General features: G+C 50.8%; 1 protein-coding gene across 2 annotated transcripts in view; it reads left to right on the forward strand.

Moving 5' to 3' along the window:
• The window catches only part of RNF40 (ring finger protein 40), a 109,867-nt gene that overhangs the window by 70,136 nt on the left and 18,113 nt on the right, over nt 1-21,618 (forward strand). The window contains exons 7-14 of one of the 2 annotated variants that reach the window (XM_088465818.1): nt 3,814-3,960; nt 4,037-4,111; nt 4,255-4,374; nt 4,455-4,634; nt 4,714-4,849; nt 4,947-5,068; nt 7,670-8,013; nt 15,975-16,092. In XM_088465818.1, the coding sequence (XP_088321944.1) occupies nt 3,814-3,960; nt 4,037-4,111; nt 4,255-4,374; nt 4,455-4,634; nt 4,714-4,849; nt 4,947-5,068; nt 7,670-8,013; nt 15,975-16,092 (1,242 nt within the window). The remainder of the gene's footprint in view (nt 1-3,813; nt 3,961-4,036; nt 4,112-4,254; nt 4,375-4,454; nt 4,635-4,713; nt 4,850-4,946; nt 5,069-7,669; nt 8,014-15,974; nt 16,093-21,618) is intronic. The other variant, XM_088465819.1, reaches the window with a different exon arrangement.

The following is a 21,618-nucleotide window of genomic DNA, read 5'->3' on the forward strand; positions in this document are numbered from 1 at the left end:
GTCTTTCACATCACTTTAAGCAGCAACATAAGAACAATCCACGAGAACTCAAAATAATAGGAATAAAACAAGTAAAAACAAACTGGTGAGGTGGAAATTTTGAACATCAGATCTGTAAGGAAGAACTTAAATGGATTTTCAATTTAAAAACATTCGAACCAGAAGGTCTAAATATAGAAAATGAGGTGAAAAAAGTGATCACGCAATAGACATTGAGTCATGACAACCAACTCGAATGAGTAGGTATATAACTATACACTAGGGACATTGAAGCAAGGTAGGGTTTGAATTTATATACAGTCACACTACACATGAGAGTATGACAACAATTTCAAGTAGTTTTTGTTCATTTGATTTTATTTTATTTCATTATTTATTTTAATTTTATTTTATTAATCCTATATCAGTATACTACATCATATTTCAAGAAGTATGCCATGTAATTATATTTGTATGGTTGATGTATGTTATATGTATGTGGTTAAGTTTGTGAATAACAGGACAGATACAGACATCAGGGTCAGGTGCATACTAACATCAAGTCCACGATTATTGAGCTTTTTTACAGTACTGTGTATCCTCAATTTACGTCAATACCTAATGGATCTAATTGACTATGCCTCTGTGGACATGTTACACAAAAATCCACTAATGATATGCACTGCACAGTAAAGATAAACGCTATGGGAGAGATGCCATACAATCTCAGCATAGCAATCTCCATGACAACCGGAACTCCATGTCAACATGTGACGTCATAGACAGCGGGTATTTAAAGGAACTGTCCGAGACATCCTGCACTGCATCTCTGAAGAAGGCCCTGTGGCCGCTACGCGTCGGAGCTGACATTAACCAATTCCCCCTGAGACACAGATCTCCCGTCAGAGGTGATCACAGACGGCCGTCTGAACACACTGATTCCTAACACCGCGAGACTCATACCCGGAAGTATCGCGGTCACGGAGTTGGACAGCGAGGCTACCAAGGAACCAAGCCAGAGAGGCACACATCCGTGTACTCCGGCATACGAAACCTAGGAAGAAGCCAGGACGATCTACTCAGCATCCACCGTCCACTTCACTCCCGGGGCTCCAGACGAAGAGAAGTGAAGAAGGTGGAAAGACTGCGCTCTGGAAGACTACTGTGGGTAAGTAGGGTACCCGGGGTTACGGGACGCCGTACCTCGAAGCCCTGCTCACCATTGGGACACATTCAACTTCAAGCAATTACCATTGCATTAGTGACCCACGGGATTTATTAATCCATTAATGGTGCCATCATCCAGGATTGTACTGTAACATCCCATATCCATCAGTGCAATCGCTGGATACATAACAAACCCACATAACATAACGGGTTTCTGTGGAACTTAAAGTAAATTTTTTCCTTTTTTCCCCCCCTTTTTTTGTTTATTTTCCTCTTGTCTACATACATTTTTTACCCCTGCTTGCCCATAGAAACACTCGCAGGTTTTCACTTTTTTATTATTGATTTTTGAGTGCATCTTCTTTTATTCAGATCCTGTCCTTATTGGTGTCCTGGTTCGTTTTGTGTTGTTTTGTCTTGTCTTTGTCCTATATGTATACATGTATCGGCATAATCTATACTACATATATGCTATATTAAGTTTTACTCACCTTGCAAATTAATTTAATGTTTATTGTATTTATTGTGACATCAGCATACAATAACACCACCACCTGTGATTGAGCGCGGGCTATCCCGATTGCAATTGCTCTACTTGCACCCTAGCAAGAACCTTGTTAGTCTAACTTATATCTGGGAGCACCACGAACCCAGTGTCATCATTTATTTTGAAGAGAATGGCCTAATGGTGTTTTTTTTAATTTTGATTGTCAATCTATTTATCTTGTGCAGAACCAAACTTTAATTTTCCTACCTAAATATGAGTCTGTCCATATCCTATTTCTTACTGTCAAACTCCAGAGATGTGTTTCACCAGTTTCGCCAGGATGTGCTATGACTATCTAAATATGAGTCTGTCCATATCCTATTTCTTACTGTCACACTCCAGCTACGTGTTTCGCCAGTTTAGCCAGGATGTGCTATGACTACCAAAATATGAGTCTGTCCATATCCTATTTCTTACTGTCAAACTCCAGAGATGTGTTTCACCAGTTTCGCCAGGATGTGCTATGACTATCTAAATATGAGTCTGTCCATATCCTATTTCTTACTGTCACACTCCAGCTACGCGTTTCGCCAGTTTAGCCAGGATGTGCTATGACTACCTAAATATGAGTCTGTCCATATCCTATTTCTTACTGTCACACTCCAGCGATGTGTTTCGCCAGTTTAGCCTGGATGTGCTATGACTACCAAAATATGAGTCTGTCCATATCCTATTTCTTACTGTCACACTCCAGCTACGTGTTTCGCCAGTTTAGCCAGGATGTGCTATGACTACCGAAATCTGAGTCTGTCCATATCCTATTTCTTACTGTCACACTCCAGCGACGCGTTTCGCCAGTTTACCAGGATGTGCTATGACTACCAAAATATGAGTCTGTCCATATCCTATTTCTTACTGTCACACTCCAGCGATGCATTTTGCCAGTTTAGCCTGGATGTGCTATGACTACCAAAATATGAGTCTGTCCATATCCTATTTCTTACTGTCACACTCCAGCGACGTGTTTAGCCTGGATGTGCTATGACTACCAAAATATGAGTCTGTCCATATCCTATTTCTTACTGTCACACTCCAGCGATGTGTTTCGCCAGGATGTGCTATGACTATCAGAATATGAGTCTGCCCATATCCTATTTCTTACTGTCACACTCCAGCGACACGTTTCGCCAGAATGTGCTATGATTACCAAAATATGAGTCTGTCCATATCCTATTTCAGTGTTGGCTAACCTTGACACTCCAGCTGTTATGGAACTACATAACCCAGCATGCACTGCTACAGTTTTGCTATTAGGGCATGCTAAAACTGTGGCAGGGCATGCTGGGATATATAGTTCCACAACAGCTGGAGTGTCAAGGTTAGCCAACACTGTCCTATTTCTTACTGTCACACTCCAGCGACGCGTTTCACCAGTTTAGCCTGGATGTGCTATGACTACCAAAATATGAGTCTGTCCATATCCTATTTCTTACTGTCACACTCCAGAGATGTGTTTAGCCTGGATGTGCTATGACTACCAAAATATGAGTCTGCCCATATCCTATTTCTTACTGTCACACTCCAGAGATGTGTTTCGCCAGGATGTGCTATGACTACCAAAATATGAGTCTGCCCATATCCTATTTCTTACTGTCACACTCCAGCGATGTGTTTCGCCAGTTTAGCCAAAATGTGGTATGACTACCAAAATATGAGTCTGTCCATATCCTATTTCTTACTGTCACACTCCAGAGATGTGTTTCGCCAGGATGTGCTATGACTACCAAAATATGAGTCTGCCCATATCCTATTTCTTACTGTCACACTCCAGAGATGTGTTTTGCCAGGATGTGCTATGACTACCAAAATATGAGTCTGTCCATATCCTATTTCTTACTGTCACACTCCAGCGACGCGTTTCGCCAGTTTAGCTTGGATGTGCTATGACTACCAAAATATGAGTCTGTCCATATCCTATTTCTTACTGTCACACTCCAGTGATGCGTTTTGCCAGTTTAGCCAGAATGTGCTATGACTACCAAAATATGAGTTTGCCCATATCCTATTTCTTAAGGTCCATGAATTTTCCGTCTTCTGTTTTGCACTAACCTTGATTATTTCAGTAGCTGTGTTCTATGTATTATTTCTGTGTGATTAAAATCTGTCCTATATGCTACCAGCACCATGAGCTACAAGACAGAGTCATATCATCTGAAACCAAGGTATCCGAGATGGAGCGCAGCATTGAGGACCTGCAGTGGGACATCGAGAAACTGCGCAAACACGAACAGAAGCTGAATCGTCACCTGGCGGAGGCTTTGGAGCAGGTAGAGACGGATGCTCATCTCCTTGTATATCTTTCTCACTCTGCAGTTGTACACTCACATGCTGCTTCTTCTACAGCTTAATTCAGGATATCATATTTCGGGAAGTTCTGGAAGCTTCCAGGGAGGACAGACCACATTGACTGTGCAGAAGGTAATATAGACACAGCTGGCCCCTCTGAGCTGCTTCATGACGCTATCGGGTCCCCTCTACTGTCTCACCTTCCTTTAGTCCACAACCTATTCCAAACCCTTCCCCAGCCCGTGACCGTCACTGTCGCTTTCCCCCCTGTCCAGTTTGAGATGCTGAATGCTGAACTGGAGCAGAACCAAGAACTGGCCAATAACCGCATGTGTGAGCTGGAGAAGCTGCAAAACGAGCTGCAGGCAGCAGTACGGCTCAAGGAAAAATTAAAGGTACTTCTAAGCTAGATTGCTGAGTAAGGGGCATGAGGCAAGATTCCCAGCCATTGCTTACCTTTCCTGTCTCTCTACAGCTGGACCTGAGGACTCTCCCCGAGGAGGCCGTCAGAGGCACACAGGACTTCCGCTGCCTGCAGTCTCACTTTTCTCTCCTGTACAACGAATCCTTGCAAGTGAAAACACAACTGGACGAAGCTCGGGCTCTCCTCCTCAACACGAAGAACAGTCACCTGAGGCAGATTGAGCGCATGGAGGTAAGCCTTATACCAGGGTGTTCCAGACACCTGTCATTGTCTTTAGCATGGGAACTCATATCGGCTTTTCTCTACTCAGAGTGAGGAGTTGTCTGTCCAGAAGAAACTACGGACCGAGGTGATTCAGCTGGAGGACACTCTGGCCCAGGTCCGCAAGGAGTACGAGATGCTGAGGATCGAGTTTGAACAGAATCTGGCTGCCAATGAACAAGCCGGTACATTGAGGCATAGAATGGCTGTGGAAGATAAATGGCGCGTTGGGTGACCATGGTGGGCTTATGGTTGGACTATCAAATTTTTCCTGTCTTTCAGGTCCCATTAACCGTGAGATGCGTCATTTAATTGGGAGTCTTCAGAATCACAACCACCAGCTAAAGGGAGATGTTCAACGATACAAGCGCAAGGTCCGAGATGCTCAAGGAGAGGTGAGCAAGGTGAGGGAGAAGTCCTCCTGTCCTAGGATGGGCTTCCTCTGCCACCCGTAATATCAGTCAGTAAGGTCATCGTTGGGGCATTAGCTTCACACTGACTGTATATGAGATGATGAGAGAAGTGACACCACCTGAGAGACAGAGGAGATATATGAGAGAGATGTGACACCACCTGAGAGACAGAGGAGCTATGAAAGAGGTGACACCACCTGAGAGACAGACGAGATATGAGAGAGAGGTGACACCACCTGAGAGACAGAGGATATATGAGAAAGGTGACACCACATGAAAGACAGAGGAGATATGAGAGAGGTGACACCACATGAGAGACGGAGGAGATACGAGAGAGGTGACACCGCCTGAGACACAGAGGAGATACGAGAGAGGTGACACCGCCTGAGAGACAGAGGAGAGAGGTGACACAGCCTCAGAGACAGAGGAGATATGAGAGAGAGAGAGGTGACACCGCCTGAGAGACAGAGGAGATATGAGAGAGAGAGGTGACACCAAATGAGAGACAGGAGATATGAGAGAGAGGAGATATGAGAGAGAGAGGTGACACCACATGAGAGACAGAGGAGCTATGAAAGAGGTGACACCACCTGAGAGACAGACGAGATATGAGAGAGAGGTGACACCACCTGAGAGACAGAGGATATATGTGAAAGGTGACACCACATGAAAGACAGAGGAGATATGAGAGAGGTGACACCGCCTGAGACACAGAGGAGATATGAGAGAGAGGTGACACAGCCTCAGAGACAGAGGAGATATGAGAGAGAGAGGTGACAGCGCCTGAGAGACAGAGGAGATATGAGAGAGAGGAGACAGAGGACATATGAGAAAGAGAGGTGACACCACATGAGAGACAGAGGAGATATGAGAGAGAGAGGTGACACCACCTGAGAGACAGAGGAGATATGAGAGAGAGAGGTGACACCGCCTGAGACAGAGGAGATTTGAGAGAGAGAGGTGACACCGCCTGAGAGACAGAGGAGATATGAGAGAGAGAGAGGTGACACCGCCTGAGAGACAGAGGAGATATGAGAGAGAGGAGACAGAGGAGATATGAGAGAGGTGACACCACATGAGAGACAGAGGACATAGAGAGGTGACACCACATGAGAGACAGAGGACATATGAGAAAGAGAGGTGACACCACATGAGAGACAGAGGAAATATGAGAGAGAGAGGTGACAGCACCTGAGAGACAGAGGAGATATGAGAGAGGTGACACCGCCTGAGACAGGAGATATGAGAGAGAGAGGTGACACCGCCTGAGAGACAGAGGAAATATGAGAGAGAGGTGACACCACCTGAGAGACAGAGGAACTATGAGAGAGAGGTGACACCACCTGAGAGACAGAGGAGATATGAGAGAGAGGGGTGACACCACATGAGAGACAGAGGAAATATGAGAGAGAGAGAGGTGTGACACCACATGAGAGACGGAGGAGATATGAGAGCGAGTGGTGACACCGTCTGAGAGACAGAGGAGATATGAGAGAGAGAGGTGACACCGCCTGAGAGACAGAGGAGATATGAGAGCGAGAGGTGACACCACCTGAGAGACAGAGGATATGTAAGTCCCTAGGGGCAGCCCTTCCTGCCGTATCCCCAGTGGTCACTCTGGGATGTTTTTGGGCCAGGTGCTAATCACGGCTGAAGGGCACATTATATTTTTTATATTTTTATTGCAAATTTTGGATTCGGTGCTAAAAGTAAATGATATTTTATGTGTAAATTGGGCACTTTTTATTATTTAAGCTTTGTTTTGTATTATGTTATTAGTTCTTCACTAAAGATCATCTTCTTAAAAGGAATATTTATATTCAATAAAATAACAATTTTAATACTATTAAACACAATTAATTACTGTTCTTTAGTATTAACAAAGCTGCCCATAGGCCCCTCTCTGAGTATGTCCCCTGCGTGCATTGCTCTAGTGTCTACCTGCTTTATGACTGTCGCCTGTAGTAGGAGGGGATCAGGGAGATGTCAACCCCTCCAGCTGCTGGTCACTGTTATGGCTTCTGGCGCTGGAGGAGCGGCATTGTCGCCGCCGGAGGCAAAGTCTGGGAGCAGAGGACTTCTATGTCCTGGCACTTGCTGGGGCAGCTAGTTGCTGGCCTGAGACCCCCCGCTCATGGAAGCTGGTCTGCAAGAGGGGAGCGTTGAGGGGAGCGGCAGCAGCTGCCCCAGGTAGAAGCCCAGGCCCCAGCTAGCATTGGGAGTGCTGATCACTCACTGCTGGACACCTATACAGGGGAATTAGAACTACTTATGCCGTGTTAGCCAATGGGCCTCCGTCTGCTCTGGAAGCGTTATGGTTGGCCACACACCGAGAGGAGGAACGGATCAACCTGGTCCACATCATGCAGAGGATGAATATTTCTTACAGTGGCATCCATGGTGCTCTGCAACAGGGCATAGCATGAACACTTATTCCTTGGTGTCCTGCTATCCTGGTCTCTCAGCTAGCGCTTTGTGTTGTCCTATGTTTTATCCAGCGGTCAGGACGACCGGTATCTAACCAGACACGATTTCCTTTTCTGTGGACTGGAGAAGCCTGCATGTCCCTAAGCTGCCTGTCTTTCTCTCTAGATGCGGCTACAGGTGGGCGCTCCCCCGTGCCCGGCCCCCAGCCTTTCCAGCGCTGATGTGACCACCACAGTAGTGAAAGAAGAGGAGGCAGACGTGAAGAAAGAGCAGCCTGGAGCTGTGACGCGTGACCCAGAGACTCCTACTACTCCTGACGTAAAAAAAGAGGAGGAAGAACCAAGAAAGGAGCCCGAGCGCAGTAAAACGCGTGAGCGAGAAATGGAGAGGGAGCGAGAAAAGGAACGAGACAGAGAAAAGGAGCGAGACCGTGACCGAGACAAGCAGAAGACGGATGAGAGCAAAAGGAAGGATTCCGATATCTTGAAACAGCTGAGAGTAGAACTGAAGTAAGATGCTCCCTGTGATACGTCTATCTCACCTGCTCCCTTTTATCTACCTTCCCTCTTCTCCTTTCATCACCACTTACCCATTGCCTCCCCCCTACTGCTCTTACACCCGTTACCTCCCCCCTACTGCTCTTACACCACTTACCCATTATCTTCCCCTACTGCTCTTACACCACTTACCCATTACCTCCCCCCTACTGCTCTTACACCACTTACCCATTACCTCCCGCCTACTGCTCTTACACCCATTACCTCCCCCCTACTGCTCTTACACCACTTACCCATTACCTCCCCCCTACTGCTCTTACACCACTTACCCATTGCCTCCCCCCTACTGCTCTTACACCACTTACACATTGTCTCCCCCCTACTGCTCTTACACCACTTACCCATTGTCTCCCCCCTACTCCTATTACACCACTTACCCATTGTCTCCCCCCTACTGCTCTTACACCACTTACCCATTATCTTCCCCTACTGCTCTTACACCACTTACCCATTGTCTCCCCCTACTGCTCTTACACCACTTACCCATTGCCTCCCCCCTACTGCTCTTACACCACTTACCCATTGCCTCCCCCTACTGCTCTTACACCACTTACCCATTGTCTCCCCCTACTGCTCTTACACCACTTACCCATTACCTCCCCTCTACTGCTCTTACACCACTTACCCATTACCTCCCCCTACTGCTCTTACACCACTTACCCATTACCTCACCCTACTGCTCTTACACCACTTACCCATTACCTCCCCCTACTGCTCTTACACCACTTACCCATTGCCTCCCCCCTACTGCTCTTACACCACTTACCCATTGCCTCCCCCCTACTGCTCTTACACCACTTACCCATTACCTCCCCCTACTGCTCTTACACCACTTACCCATTACCTCACCCTACTGCTCTTACACCACTTACCCATTACCTCTCCCTACTGCACTTACCCATTACCACCCCCCTACTGCTCTTACACCACTTACCCATTGCCTCCCCCCTACTGCTCTTACACCACTTACCCATTGCCTCCCCCTACTGCTCTTACACCACTTACCCATTGTCTCCCCCTACTGCTCTTACACCACTTACCCATTATCTTCCCCTACTGCTCTTACACCACTTACCCATTGTCTCCCCCTACTGCTCTTACACCACTTACCCATTGCCTCCCCCCTACTGCTCTTACACCACTTACCCATTGCCTCCCCCTACTGCTCTTACACCACTTACCCATTGTCTCCCCCTACTGCTCTTACACCACTTACCCATTACCTCCCCTCTACTGCTCTTACACCACTTACCCATTACCTCCCCCTACTGCTCTTACACCACTTACCCATTACCTCACCCTACTGCTCTTACACCACTTACCCATTACCTCCCCCTACTGCTCTTACACCACTTACCCATTGCCTCCCCCCTACTGCTCTTACACCACTTACCCATTGCCTCCCCCCTACTGCTCTTACACCACTTACCCATTACCTCCCCCTACTGCTCTTACACCACTTACCCATTGCCTCCCCCCTACTGCTCTTACACCACTTACCCATTACCTCACCCTACTGCTCTTACACCACTTACCCATTACCTCCCCCCTACTGCTCTTACACCACTTACCCATTACCTCCCCCTACTGCTCTTACACCACTTACCCATTACCTCACCCTACTGCTCTTACACCACTTACCCATTACCTCTCCCTACTGCACTTACCCATTACCACCCCCCTACTGCTCTTACACCACTTACCCATTGTCTCCCCACTACTGCTCTTACACCTCACCTTTCCTCCTGCTTACCTGCTACCTCACTGCCTCTCCTCCTGCTTACCTGCTACCTCACTGCCTCTCCTCCTGCCTTCCTGCTACCTCACTGCCTCTCCTCCTGCTTACCTGCTACCTCACTGCCTCTCCTCCTGCCTTCCTGCTACCTCACTGCCTCTCCTCCTGCTTACCTGCTACCTCACTGCCTCTCCTCCTGCTTACCTGCTACCTCACTGCCTCTCCTCCTGCTTACCTGCTACCTCACTGCCTCTCCTCCTGCTTACCTGCTACCTCACTGCCTCTCCTCCTGCTTACCTGCTACCTCACTGCCTCTCCTCCTGCTTACCTGCTACCTCACTGCCTCTCCTCCTGCTTACCTGCTACCTCACTGCCTCTCCTCCTGCTTACCTGCTACCTCACTGCCTCTCCTTCTGCTTACCTGCTACCTCACTGCCTCTCCTCCTGCTTACCTGCTACCTCACTGCCTCTCCTCCTGCTTACCTGCTACCTCACTGCCTCTCCTCCTGCTTACCTGCTACCTCACTGCCTTTCCTCCTGCTTACCTGCTGCCTCTTATCCTGCTACCTCACTGCCTCTCCTCCTGCTTACCTCATACCTCACTGCCTCTCCTCCTGCTTACCTGCTACCTCACTGCCTCTCCTCCTGCTTACCTGCTACCTCACTGCCTCTCCTCCTGCTTACCTGCTACCTCACTGCCTCTCCTCCTGCTTACCTGCTACCTCACTGCCTCTCCTCCTGCTTACCTGCTACCTCACTGCCTCTCCTCCTGCTTACCTGCTACCTCACTGCCTCTCCTACTGCTTACCTGCTACCTCACTGCCTCTCTTCCTGCTTACCTGCTACCTCACTGCCTCTCCTCCTGCTTACCTGCTACCTCACTGCCTCTCCTCCTGCTTACCTGCTGCCTCACTGTCTCTCCTCCTCCTTACCTGCTGCCTCACTGCCTCTCCTCCTGCTTACCTGCTGCCTCACTGCCTCTCCTCCTGCTTACCTGCTGCCTCTTATCCTGCTACCTCACTGCCTCTCCTCCTGCTTACCTGCTACCTCACTGCCTTTCCTCCTGCTTACTTGCTGCCTCTTATCCTGCTACCTCACTGCCTCTCCTCCTACTTACCTGCTAACTCAATGCCTCTCCTCCTGCTTACCTGCTGCCTCACTGTCTCTCCTCCTCCTTACCTGCTGCCTCACTGCCTCTCTTCCTTCTTACCTGCTGCCTCACTGCCTCTCCACCTGCTTAACTGCTGCCTCATTGTCTCTCCTCCTCCTTACCTGCTGCCTCACTGCCTCTCCTCCTGCTTACCTGCTGCCTCACTGTCTCTCCTCCTCCTTACCTGCTGTCTCACTGCCTCTCCTCCTGCTTACCTACTGCCTCTCCTCCTGCTTACCTGCTGCCTCACTGCCTCTCCACCTGCTTACCTGCTGCCTCACTGTCTCTCCTCCTCCTTACCTGCTGCCTCACTGCCTCTCCTCCTGCTTACCTGCTGCCTCACTGCCTCTCCACCTGCTTAACTGCTGCCTCATTGTCTCTCCTCCTCCTTACCTACTGCCTCACTGCCTCTCCTTCTGCTTACCTCCTGCCTCTTATCCTGCTACCTCACTGCCTCTCCTCCTGCTTACCTGCTGCCTCACTGTCTCTCCTCCTCCTTACCTGCTGCCTCACTGCCTCTCCTCCTGCTTACCTGCTGCCTCACTGTCTCTCCTCCTCCTTACCTGCTGCCTCACTGCCTCTCCTCCTGCTTACCTGCTACCTCACTGCCTCTCCTCCTGCTTACCTGCTACCTCACTGCCTCTCCTCCTGCTTACCTGCTACCTCACTGCCTCTCCTCCTGCCTTCCTGCTACCTCACTGCCTCTCCTCCTGCTTACCTGCTACCTCACTGCCTCTCCTCCTGCCTTCCTGCTACCTCACTGCCTCTCCTCCTGCTTACCTGCTACCTCACTGCCTCTCCTCCTGCTTACCTGCTACCTCACTGCCTCTCCTCCTGCTTACCTGCTACCTCACTGCCTCTCCTCCTGCTTACCTGCTACCTCACTGCCTCTCCTCCTGCTTACCTGCTACCTCACTGCCTCTCCTTCTGCTTACCTGCTACCTCACTGCCTCTCCTCCTGCTTACCTGCTACCTCACTGCCTTTCCTCCTGCTTACTTGCTGCCTCTTATCCTGCTACCTCACTGCCTCTCCTCCTGCATACCTGATACCTCACTGCCTCTCCTCCTGCTTACCTGCTACCTCACTGCCTTTCCTCCTGCTTACTTGCTGACTCTTATCCTGCTACCTCAATGCCTCTCCTCCTACTTACCTGCTAACTCACTGCCTCTCCTCCTGCTTACCTGCTGCCTCACTGTCTCTCCTCCTCCTTACCTGCTGCCTCACTGCCTCTCTTCCTTCTTACCTGCTGCCTCACTGCCTCTCCACCTGCTTAACTGCTGCCTCATTGTCTCTCCTCCTCCTTACCTGCTGCCTCACTGCCTCTCCTCCTGCTTACCTGCTGCCTCACTGCCTCTCCTCCTGCTTACCTGCTGCCTCTTATCCTGCTACCTCACTGCCTCTCCTCCTGCATACCTGATACCTCACTGCCTCTCCTCCTGCTTACCTGCTACCTCACTGCCTTTCCTCCTGCTTACTTGCTGCCTCTTATCCTGCTACCTCACTGCCTCTCCTCCTGCATACCTGATACCTCACTGCCTCTCCTCCTGCTTACCTGCTACCTCACTGCCTTTCCTCCTGCTTACTTGCTGACTCTTATCCTGCTACCTCAATGCCTCTCCTCCTACTTACCTGCTAACTCACTGCCTCTCCTCCTGCTTACCTGCTGCCTCACTGTCTCTCCTCCTCCTTACCTGCTGCCTCACTGCCTCTCTTCCTTCTTTCCTGCTGCCTCACTGCCTCTCCACCTGCTTAACTGCTGCCTCATTGTCTCTCCTCCTCCTTACCTGCTGCCTCACTGCCTCTCCTCCTGCTTACCTCCTGCCTCACTGCCTCTCCTCCTGCTTACCTGCTGCCTCTTATCCTGCTACCTCACTGCCTCTCCTCCTGCATACCTGATACCTCACTGCCTCTCCTCCTGCTTACCTGCTACCTCACTGCCTTTCCTCCTGCTTACTTGCTGCCTCTTATCCTGCTACCTCACTGCCTCTCCTCCTACTTACCTGCTAACTCACTGCCTCTCCTCCTGCTTACCTGCTGCCTCACTGTCTCTCCTCCTCCTTACCTGCTGCCTCACTGCCTCTCTTCCTTCTTACCTGCTGCCTCACTGCCTCTCCACCTGCTTAACTGCTGCCTCATTGTCTCTCCTCCTCCTTACCTGCTGCCTCACTGCCTCTCCACCTGCTTACCTGCTGCCTCACTGTCTCTCCTCCTCCTTACCTGCTGCCTCTTATCCTGCTACCTCACTGCCTCTCCTCCTGCTTACCTGCTGCCTCACTGTCTCTCCTCCTCCTTACCTGCTGCCTCACTGCCTCTCCTCCTGCCTTCCTGCTACCTCACTGCCTCTCCTCCTGCTTACCTGCTACCTCACTGCCTCTCCTCCTGCTTACCTGCTACCTCACTGCCTCTCCTCCTGCTTACCTGCTACCTCACTGCCTCTCCTCCTGCTTACCTGCTACCTCACTGCCTCTCCTCCTGCCTTCCTGCTACCTCACTGCCTCTCCTCCTGCTTACCTGCTACCTCACTGCCTCTCCTCCTGCTTACCTGCTACCTCACTGCCTCTCCTCCTGCCTTCCTGCTACCTCACTGCCTCTCCTCCTGCTTACCTGCTACCTCACTGCCTCTCCTCCTGCCTTCCTGCTACCTCACTGCCTCTCCTCCTGCTTACCTGCTGCCTCACTGCCTCTCCTCCTGCTTACCTGCTGCCTCACTGCCTCTCCTCCTGCTTACCTGCTACTTCACTACCTCTCCTCCTGCTTACCTGCTACCTCACTGCCTCTCCTCCTGGTTACCTGCTACCTCACTGCCTCTCCTCCTGCTTACCTGCTGCCTCACTGTCTTTCCTCCTGCTTACCTGCTGCCTCACTGCCTCTTCTCCTGCTTACCTGCTACCTCACTGCCTCTTCTCCTGCTTAACTGCTGCCTCATTGTCTCTCCTCCTCCTTACCTGCGGCCTCACTGCCTCTCCTTCTTTTTACCTGCTGCCTCACTGCCTCTCCTCCTGCTTACCTACTGCCTCTCCTCCTGCTTACCTGCTGCCTCACTGCCTCTCCACCTGCTTACCTGCTGCCTCACTGTCTCTCCTCCTCCTTACCTGCTGCCTCACTGCCTCTCCTCCTGCTTACCTGCTGCCTCACTGCCTCTCCACCTGCTTAACTGCTGCCTCATTGTCTCTCCTCCTCCTTACCTGCTGCCTCACTGCCTCTCCTTCTGCTTACCTGCTGCCTCATCCTGCTACCTCACTGCCTCTCCTCCTGCTTACCTGCTGCCTCACTGTCTCTCCTCCTCCTTACCTGCTGCCTCACTGCCTCTCCTCCTGCTTACCTACTGCCTCTCCTCCTGCTTACCTGCTGCCTCACTGCCTCTCCACCTGCTTACCTGCTGCCTCACTGTCTCTCCTCCTCCTTACCTGCTGCCTCACTGCCTCTCCTCCTGCTTAACTGCTGCCTCATTGTCTCTCCTTCTCCTTACCTGCGGCCTCACTGCCTCTCCTTCTCCTTACCTGCTGCCTCACTGCCTCTCCTCCTGCTTACCTACTGCCTCTCCTCCTGCTTACCTGCTGCCTCACTGCCTCTCCACCTGCTTACCTGCTGCCTCACTCTCTCCTCCTCCTTACCTGCTGCCTCACTGCCTCTCCTCCTGCTTACCTGCTGCCTCACTGCCTCTCCACCTGCTTAACTGCTGCCTCATTGTCTCTCCTCCTCCTTACCTGCTGTCTCACTGCCTCTCCTTCTGCTTACCTGCTGCCTCATCCTGCTACCTCACTGCCTCTCCTCCTGCTTACCTGCTGCCTCACTGTCTCTCCTCCTCCTTACCTGCTGCCTCACTGCCTCTCCTCCTGCTTACCTGCTGCCTCACTGCCTCTCCTTCTCCTTACCTGCTGCCTCACTGCCTCTCCTCCTGCTTACCTACTGCCTCTCCTCCTGCTTACCTGCTGCCTCACTGCCTCTCCACCTGCTTACCTGCTGCCTCACTCTCTCCTCCTCCTTACCTGCTGCCTCACTGCCTCTCCTCCTGCTTACCTGCTGCCTCACTGTCTCTCCTCCTCCTTACCTGCTGCCTCACTGCCTCTCCTCCTGCTTACCTACTGCCTCTCCTCCTGCTTACCTGCTGCCTCACTGCCTCTCCACCTGCTTACCTGCTGCCTCACTGTCTCTCCTCCTCCTTAACTGCTGCCTCACTGCCTCTCCTCCTGCTTACCTGCTACCTCACTGCCTCTCCTCCTGCTTACCTGCTGCCTCACTGCCTCTCCACCTGCTTAACTGCTGCCTCATTGTCTCTCCTCCTCCTTACCTGCTGCCTCACTGCCTCTCCTCCTGCTTACCTGCTGCCTCACTGCCACTCCACCTGCTTACCTGCTGCCTCACTGCCTCTCCTCCTCCTTACCTGCTGCCTCACTGACTCTCCTCCTGCATACCTGCTGCCTCACTGCCTCTCCTCCTGCTTACCTGCTGCCTCACTGCCTCTCCTCCTGCTTACCTGCTACTTCACTACCTCTCCTCCTGCTTACCTGCTACCTCACTGCCTCTCCTCCTGGTTACCTGCTACCTCACTGCCTCTCCTCCTGCTTACCTGCTGCCTCACTGCCTCTCCTCCTGTTTACCTGCTGCCTCTTCTCCTGCTTACCTGCTGCCTCACTGTCTTTCCTCCTGCTTACCTGCTGCCTCACTGCCTCTTCTCCTGCTTACCTGCTACCTCACTGCCTCTTCTGCTTACCTGCTACCTCACTGCCTCTCCTCCTGCTTACCTGCTACCTCACTGCCTCTTCTCCTGCTTACCTGCTACCTCACTGCCTCTCCTCCTGCTTACCTGCTACCTCACTGCCTCTCCTCCTGCTTACCTGCTACCTCACTGCCTCTCCTCCTGCTTACCTGCTACCTCACTGCCTCTCCTCCTGCTAACCTCCTTACTCCTTTTGTTTGCTTATACATCTTCACCTTCCCTTAACCTGCTTTCTACATCATTTCCAAATCATGGCTCCCTCCGAGTTACAGTGCTTTCATTTTCCTTGTTCTCTTGTCACATGCAGGAAGGCCCAGGAGAGCCAGAAGGAGATGAAGCTGCTGCTGGACATGTACAAATCTGCCCCAAAGGAGCAGAGAGACAAAGTGCAGCTAATGGCGGCCGAGAGGAAGACCAAAGCCGAGGTGCGTCTACAGCGATTCCTATTATTGTTTCTTCTTTAGGGTCTATAGGGCTCCACAGGGGAGACATTGGGGTGTAGGTGGTACTTGGAGGACCGGACACCAACAGCAAAGTATTTCCCTGTCCCACGATGCCTCGGTCCTTCCCCCTATACCCCGCCCATAGCCTGCAGGCAGATCAGTTTAGTTGGTGTCCGGCAGGAGCTGGATCACCGTTATAACAGTGGGGCTGCTATTACGCCGCCTAAGCTTATTTTTATGATTTACCTTTATTTTCATTTATGTTACTTCGAAAGCAGCAGCGTGAGACAGTCCTCTGCTCCATCACCCCTCCACAGTGCCGCGACTCCAGCCTCGGCTAGGTACTTAAGGCGGGGCATGTAACTAAATTGTATACATTAATACCCAGAGCTGTAATTTTGACCTATAAAAGCCTTTTTATGGTATGTGATTCACACACATGATATAATGGGAACTACTATTATATATCACATGTAGTGGAGACCCATTAATACTAGGTGTGTTGACCAACTATATATTAACATTATATACCGTCTGTGACCGGACGCCTTTCGTCTAGGCCGGCCCTGCTCACGGGTTAGCGCTTTCGGACTCCCACTCACTGTCAGTGACCGCCTGTCACTGACTCCGCCCACTGCGCCGTGGGCGTGTAACGATGCTGCCACCACCAAACTCTACCATCGGCGTTTGGAACTGCTTCTTAGTTACCCTCAGGCTCCTACCGCCGGCGCCTGGAACTGCTCTGCTGCGTATGCGTCGATTAACTGCGGACACACCTCCTGTTTGGTGTCGGCTGTTCCCACCTGATCCCTCACAATGGACGAGGTCTGCACGGTAGCGGGCAGAGGGTTTGAACTTGGAGACGCTGAGCTCTTACCCAGAACAGCAGGAGAACGGAATAGCGTTTTGCGCAATTCTGTTGGTCGCAGGGTACAGATGTAGTAGAATTTAAAGGCAAACGGTGTTTATTTGCTCAAAGTCTTAAAGACCCTCCCTTCGGATTGAAGGGGAATAATCAGCATACATAAGATGTTACAGCAATTCTTCTCCACAAAGGATTTTCAAAGATGTACAATATTACCAGGCATGAAGCCTCCTTTTATACCACTCTAATACACATTTCCACAGGGGTAAGCCCGCCCTGTGGTTTCCAACCAATCATCATAAGTGCATGACCTGTGCATGTGCTGGCCACATGCACGTTTAACATTGTCCTCTATGGACACGTGGGAGTGGTCACTCCCCTGAGCCTGAGACTACCTGGTGTTTTGGTCGCCACCCAGGATTCAGCTCGTCTAGGGCCAGGGGAGGTTTTCCTAAAAAACCCTACTTCCAGGAATCTGCTAAGGGACCAAGCTTGCTACCCCTGCCTGAATCTGAGCTCCAGAGGTGGGCAAGCTGGGTCCCCGGGCACGGTTTCCTGACCATGGAAGGGAAGCGATTTGAAGCTCCCTAAACCCACTTAGCTGGCTGCATTAGCTCCCTATGCATCCCCTCATACCACTTCCAGGCATGAGGCTGCATAGGAGAACATTTTATTCCCCTAGGGAGGAGGCTGGGGGACCCAGCAGCCCACAGAGAGCTCCAGATCCCCCTGAACCTTCACAGACCACAGGTAAGTGCATTTTACTTAAATTATAAATTTAAAATACATTGTTTTATTACATACACACCAAACCTGTGCCCTGCATCAGGCTGTTACACACTTGCAGCACTGCAGCCCAGGACCTCCCTGTCCCTGGCTCAGTGCTGCACAAGCCATTTTAAATGCATTTATTTTTATTTATTATTTTACTGTGCCCAGCGCTAAATTTTAAATTACCAACGTGGGTCCCAGTGCACCCATTAAAAACGACTTTTCTTCTTTGTATATGTGATTTCTATAATGTTTAAGTAGTCTGTAGCACCTCTGCAAGCTTAATGTTTAATCTTTACATACAGATGAACTGAGTAACAGCTAATTGGAGAGAGGACAAACGAAACTAAACTATAAACTACATAATAGATGGCTGGTGCGGGGTTGGGGCTCTATTTGTAACTATTGAAGAATAACAAGCAGTTGCTGCTCCCACTATGGTGTCCTGTAAGTCCTGGTCAGCAGGCTCAGCTACAGGATCTCATTCAGGATGGTCTTTGTACATCATATAATACTGCCCCGGACCCATCAGCCCCGGTGTCCTCTCCTCAGGACCGCCCTCCCATTTGGGCTACCTTTTCACAGGTGCTGCCAAAAATTGCGGACCCTGTGGTAGCTCCCCCTATGGGATGGCCACAGCAGGTACTCCCAGCAAATCCTCTGCCTCCCCCATGTGTATAGGTACTTTCTACCTCAGTGCAGAGTCTGGCGAATCCCTCTACAGCCTCTCACCAAATGCTGCAAAAGGAGAGACCCTTACCCAGTAACCCTACTAAGCGTAATGTGTTATCTTCCCAGTCCTCCCAGCTATCAGAGTCTTATGTATCATCTGGGGAGGGAGAAGACACAGACCTCTCTCACTCTGACTCCCCATCGGGAGAAGAAAAGCCCCCCTTACCTAGTAACCTACTAAGCGTGCTGTGTTATCTTCCCAGTCCTCCCAGCTATCAGAGTCTGATGTATCATCTGGGGAGGGAGAAGACACAGACCTCTCTCACTCTGACTCCCCATCGGGAGAAGAGGAGCCCCCCTTACCTAATAACCTACTAAGCGTGCTGTGTTATCTTCCCAGTCCTCCCAGCTATCAGAGTCTGATGTATCATCTGGGGAGGGAGAAGACGCAGACCTCTCTCACTCTGACTCCCCATCGGGAGACTAGGAACCCCCCTCTAACTTGAATATACCTGCACTTGTAAGAGCTGTAACATCTATTCTACAAAAGGAAGAGACAGAACCCGCACCTAAGGGAAAAGAGTCATCTTTAAATGGCAAAAGGTAGTTTTACTAGAGTTTCCTTACTGTAACCAGCCATCTGATCATAGGAGTTACACATGGAATATACCCGGTAAAAGGTTTCAGCTGCCTAAGCGTTTAAGTTCCTTTTACCCTCTTCCAGCTACTGATTGCACTAAATGGGAAGTTACCCCAGCAGTGGATTCCATGTGACACATCTGGTTAAGAATGCTACCTTACCTATCCATACTGCAAATGCCTTAAAGGAGACTACGGGTAGAAGGATTGGAGCTTGCCTGAAATCTATACGCTCTCTTACAGGAGTTATTACTCGTCCTGCCAGGGCTACGGCCTGGGTGGCAAAAGCCATTGAGAGTTCTACAGATGCCCTAGAAGAGAAATTTCCCTCTGATGCTTCAAGGTAACAACTATCCTACATATCTCACATTAGAGATGCAGCCTCCTATTTGGGTGAAGCAACTATGGATACGACTCTCCTAGCTTCCAAAGCATTTGCTACTTCTGTGGTAGCCCGCCGTATTGTTTGGCTCCGGTCATGGAAGGCAGATTTGGACTCTAAAAAGGCTTTGGACTCTCTGCCTTATTCCGGGGATATCCTGTTTGGCCCAGAATTGTCAAGATTGTGACTACCTTGGCAGCTTCCAAGGCGGCGTTCTTGCCCTCTGCATCTACTACGAACCCTCGGATGTCATCCTTTCGGTCGTTTTGTCCTCAGTGAAAAGCTAAAGGTCAGTCCTTTCCAAGGCAGTCTGCATCCACTAAGGCCTCCAAGCCTAGGCCCAAACAGGCCTGGGCTACTAGACGTCCACCATTATTCTGCCCTTTTCTTTCTTCAGAAGCCCAACGGGTCTCATCGGCCTATCCTCAACCTCAAGTATCTGAACAAGTTTATCAGGGTGCCCAGGTTTCGTATGGAAACCCTTCGCTCTATTGTCCTGGCTATGGAGCCTGGGGACTTTATGGTGTCTCTGGACATTCAGGATGCTTACCTACATGTACCGATAGCGCCTTCTCATCAGCAGTATCTCCGGTTTGCTATACTGCAGCAACATTACCAATTTCAAGCTCTGCCATTTGGGCTTTCTACAGCTCCTCGGGTCTATACCAAGATCATGGTAGTTATGGTGGCTTATCATCGTCGTCAGGGGATCAGACTTCTCCCATACTTGGAGGATTTCTTAGCAAACTCCCCAGAGGTTCTGCACCACCATCTACAAGTAACCATTGCCTTTCTACAAGCGCACAGTTGGCTGATCAACTGGAAAAAGTCTTCCCTGACTTCTTCTCAAAGAATGGTGCATCTGGGAGCCCTCCTGGACTCTCAGGCTCGGAGAATCTTCCTGACAGCAGACAAAATCTTTGCAATACAGCCAGGGGCGGATTTATCACTAGGCAACCTAGGCGCCCCCGTAGGGCCTTCGGGGCCCCGTGGCCAATCCACTCCCCCTCCCTGCTGCCGCCATCGGCACGAGGACAAACACAGCAGCAGCACGGTCCGGGGCACTGTGTACAGTCAGTGTGAGCTGGAGCAGTCACACCACAATGCCTTCAGCCTGTCTCCTTGTCACACACAGTGCAGTGCTCCGCACCCCTCCTCAGGGTACTGCAGTGTAGCCAGCCTCCTCTGATCACCTCCCCCTTCCCCCACAGTGTAACCAACCTCCTCCGATCCCCTTCCCCACGTAGTTACCAGCCTCCTCCGACCACCTTCCTCCCCGAGTTCTCCACTCCCCCCTGCAGTCTAGCCAGCCTTTTATCCTATGATGACCTTCCCCCCTCCCCCGCAGTGTAGCCAGCCTCCCCCGATCACCTTAGCCCCCAGCCCCCGCAGTGTAGCCAGCCTCCCCAATCACCTTCAACCCCCTCCCGCAGTAGCCAGCCTCCTCGATCACCTTCACCCCCTCCTTTCCCCGTTTCCTCCCATCTCACCCTATTTTCCCCACTTTCCTCCCATTTCCCTCTGTTCTTTCACCCATTTTCTCCTGAGACATTTCAAGTGGGGTCCAGAGCGTGGCTGCAGCTGTCTTTTTTTATTCTTCCTCTTGTAACAGCCCACAACTGGTGTTGTATAGACAAGCACGTGCGCTGTGGAGGAGTGCAAGCTGCCGTTATTGTGGAGGCATGTTTCACTCAGGCCTAATGGGTGGACTGGTGAGTGAGAGTAGGTGTGTGTGTGTTAGTGTACGCCTCGCTTTAAGTTGTCACCACCAGGGGAAGGGACCTACTACTACCCCCACCCAGTCTCTATTATACCTACTTTAATCTATACATGGGACTGTTTGAAGGAGGAGGGCCCCAAAACGGTACCTTGCCTAGGGCCTAAATCCAGCTCTGATTACAGCACAGAGTGCGCAGATTACTCCACAGTCGCCGAGTGTCAATTCACTTTGCAATGCAGACCGTGGCATCCATGGTGTCCACCTTCGACGTGGTGGAGTTCACTCAGTTTCACTAAAGGCCCCTACTACACCTGATCCTATCCAGGTGGAACGGGCTGCTCCATCTGCTCAGATCCCGGCCAATGGGCTTCTCTCCGGAGGTTCACCTGTCCCTAGCCTGGTGGCTACAGATGTCCCACTTAAACAAGGGTCACCCCGTTTGGAACTCGGACTGGGCAC

This window comes from Taudactylus pleione, unplaced genomic scaffold, assembly GCF_031769625.1.
Source record: "Taudactylus pleione unplaced genomic scaffold, aTauple2 ptg002162l, whole genome shotgun sequence".
NCBI classification, from domain to species: domain Eukaryota; kingdom Metazoa; phylum Chordata; class Amphibia; order Anura; family Myobatrachidae; genus Taudactylus; species Taudactylus pleione.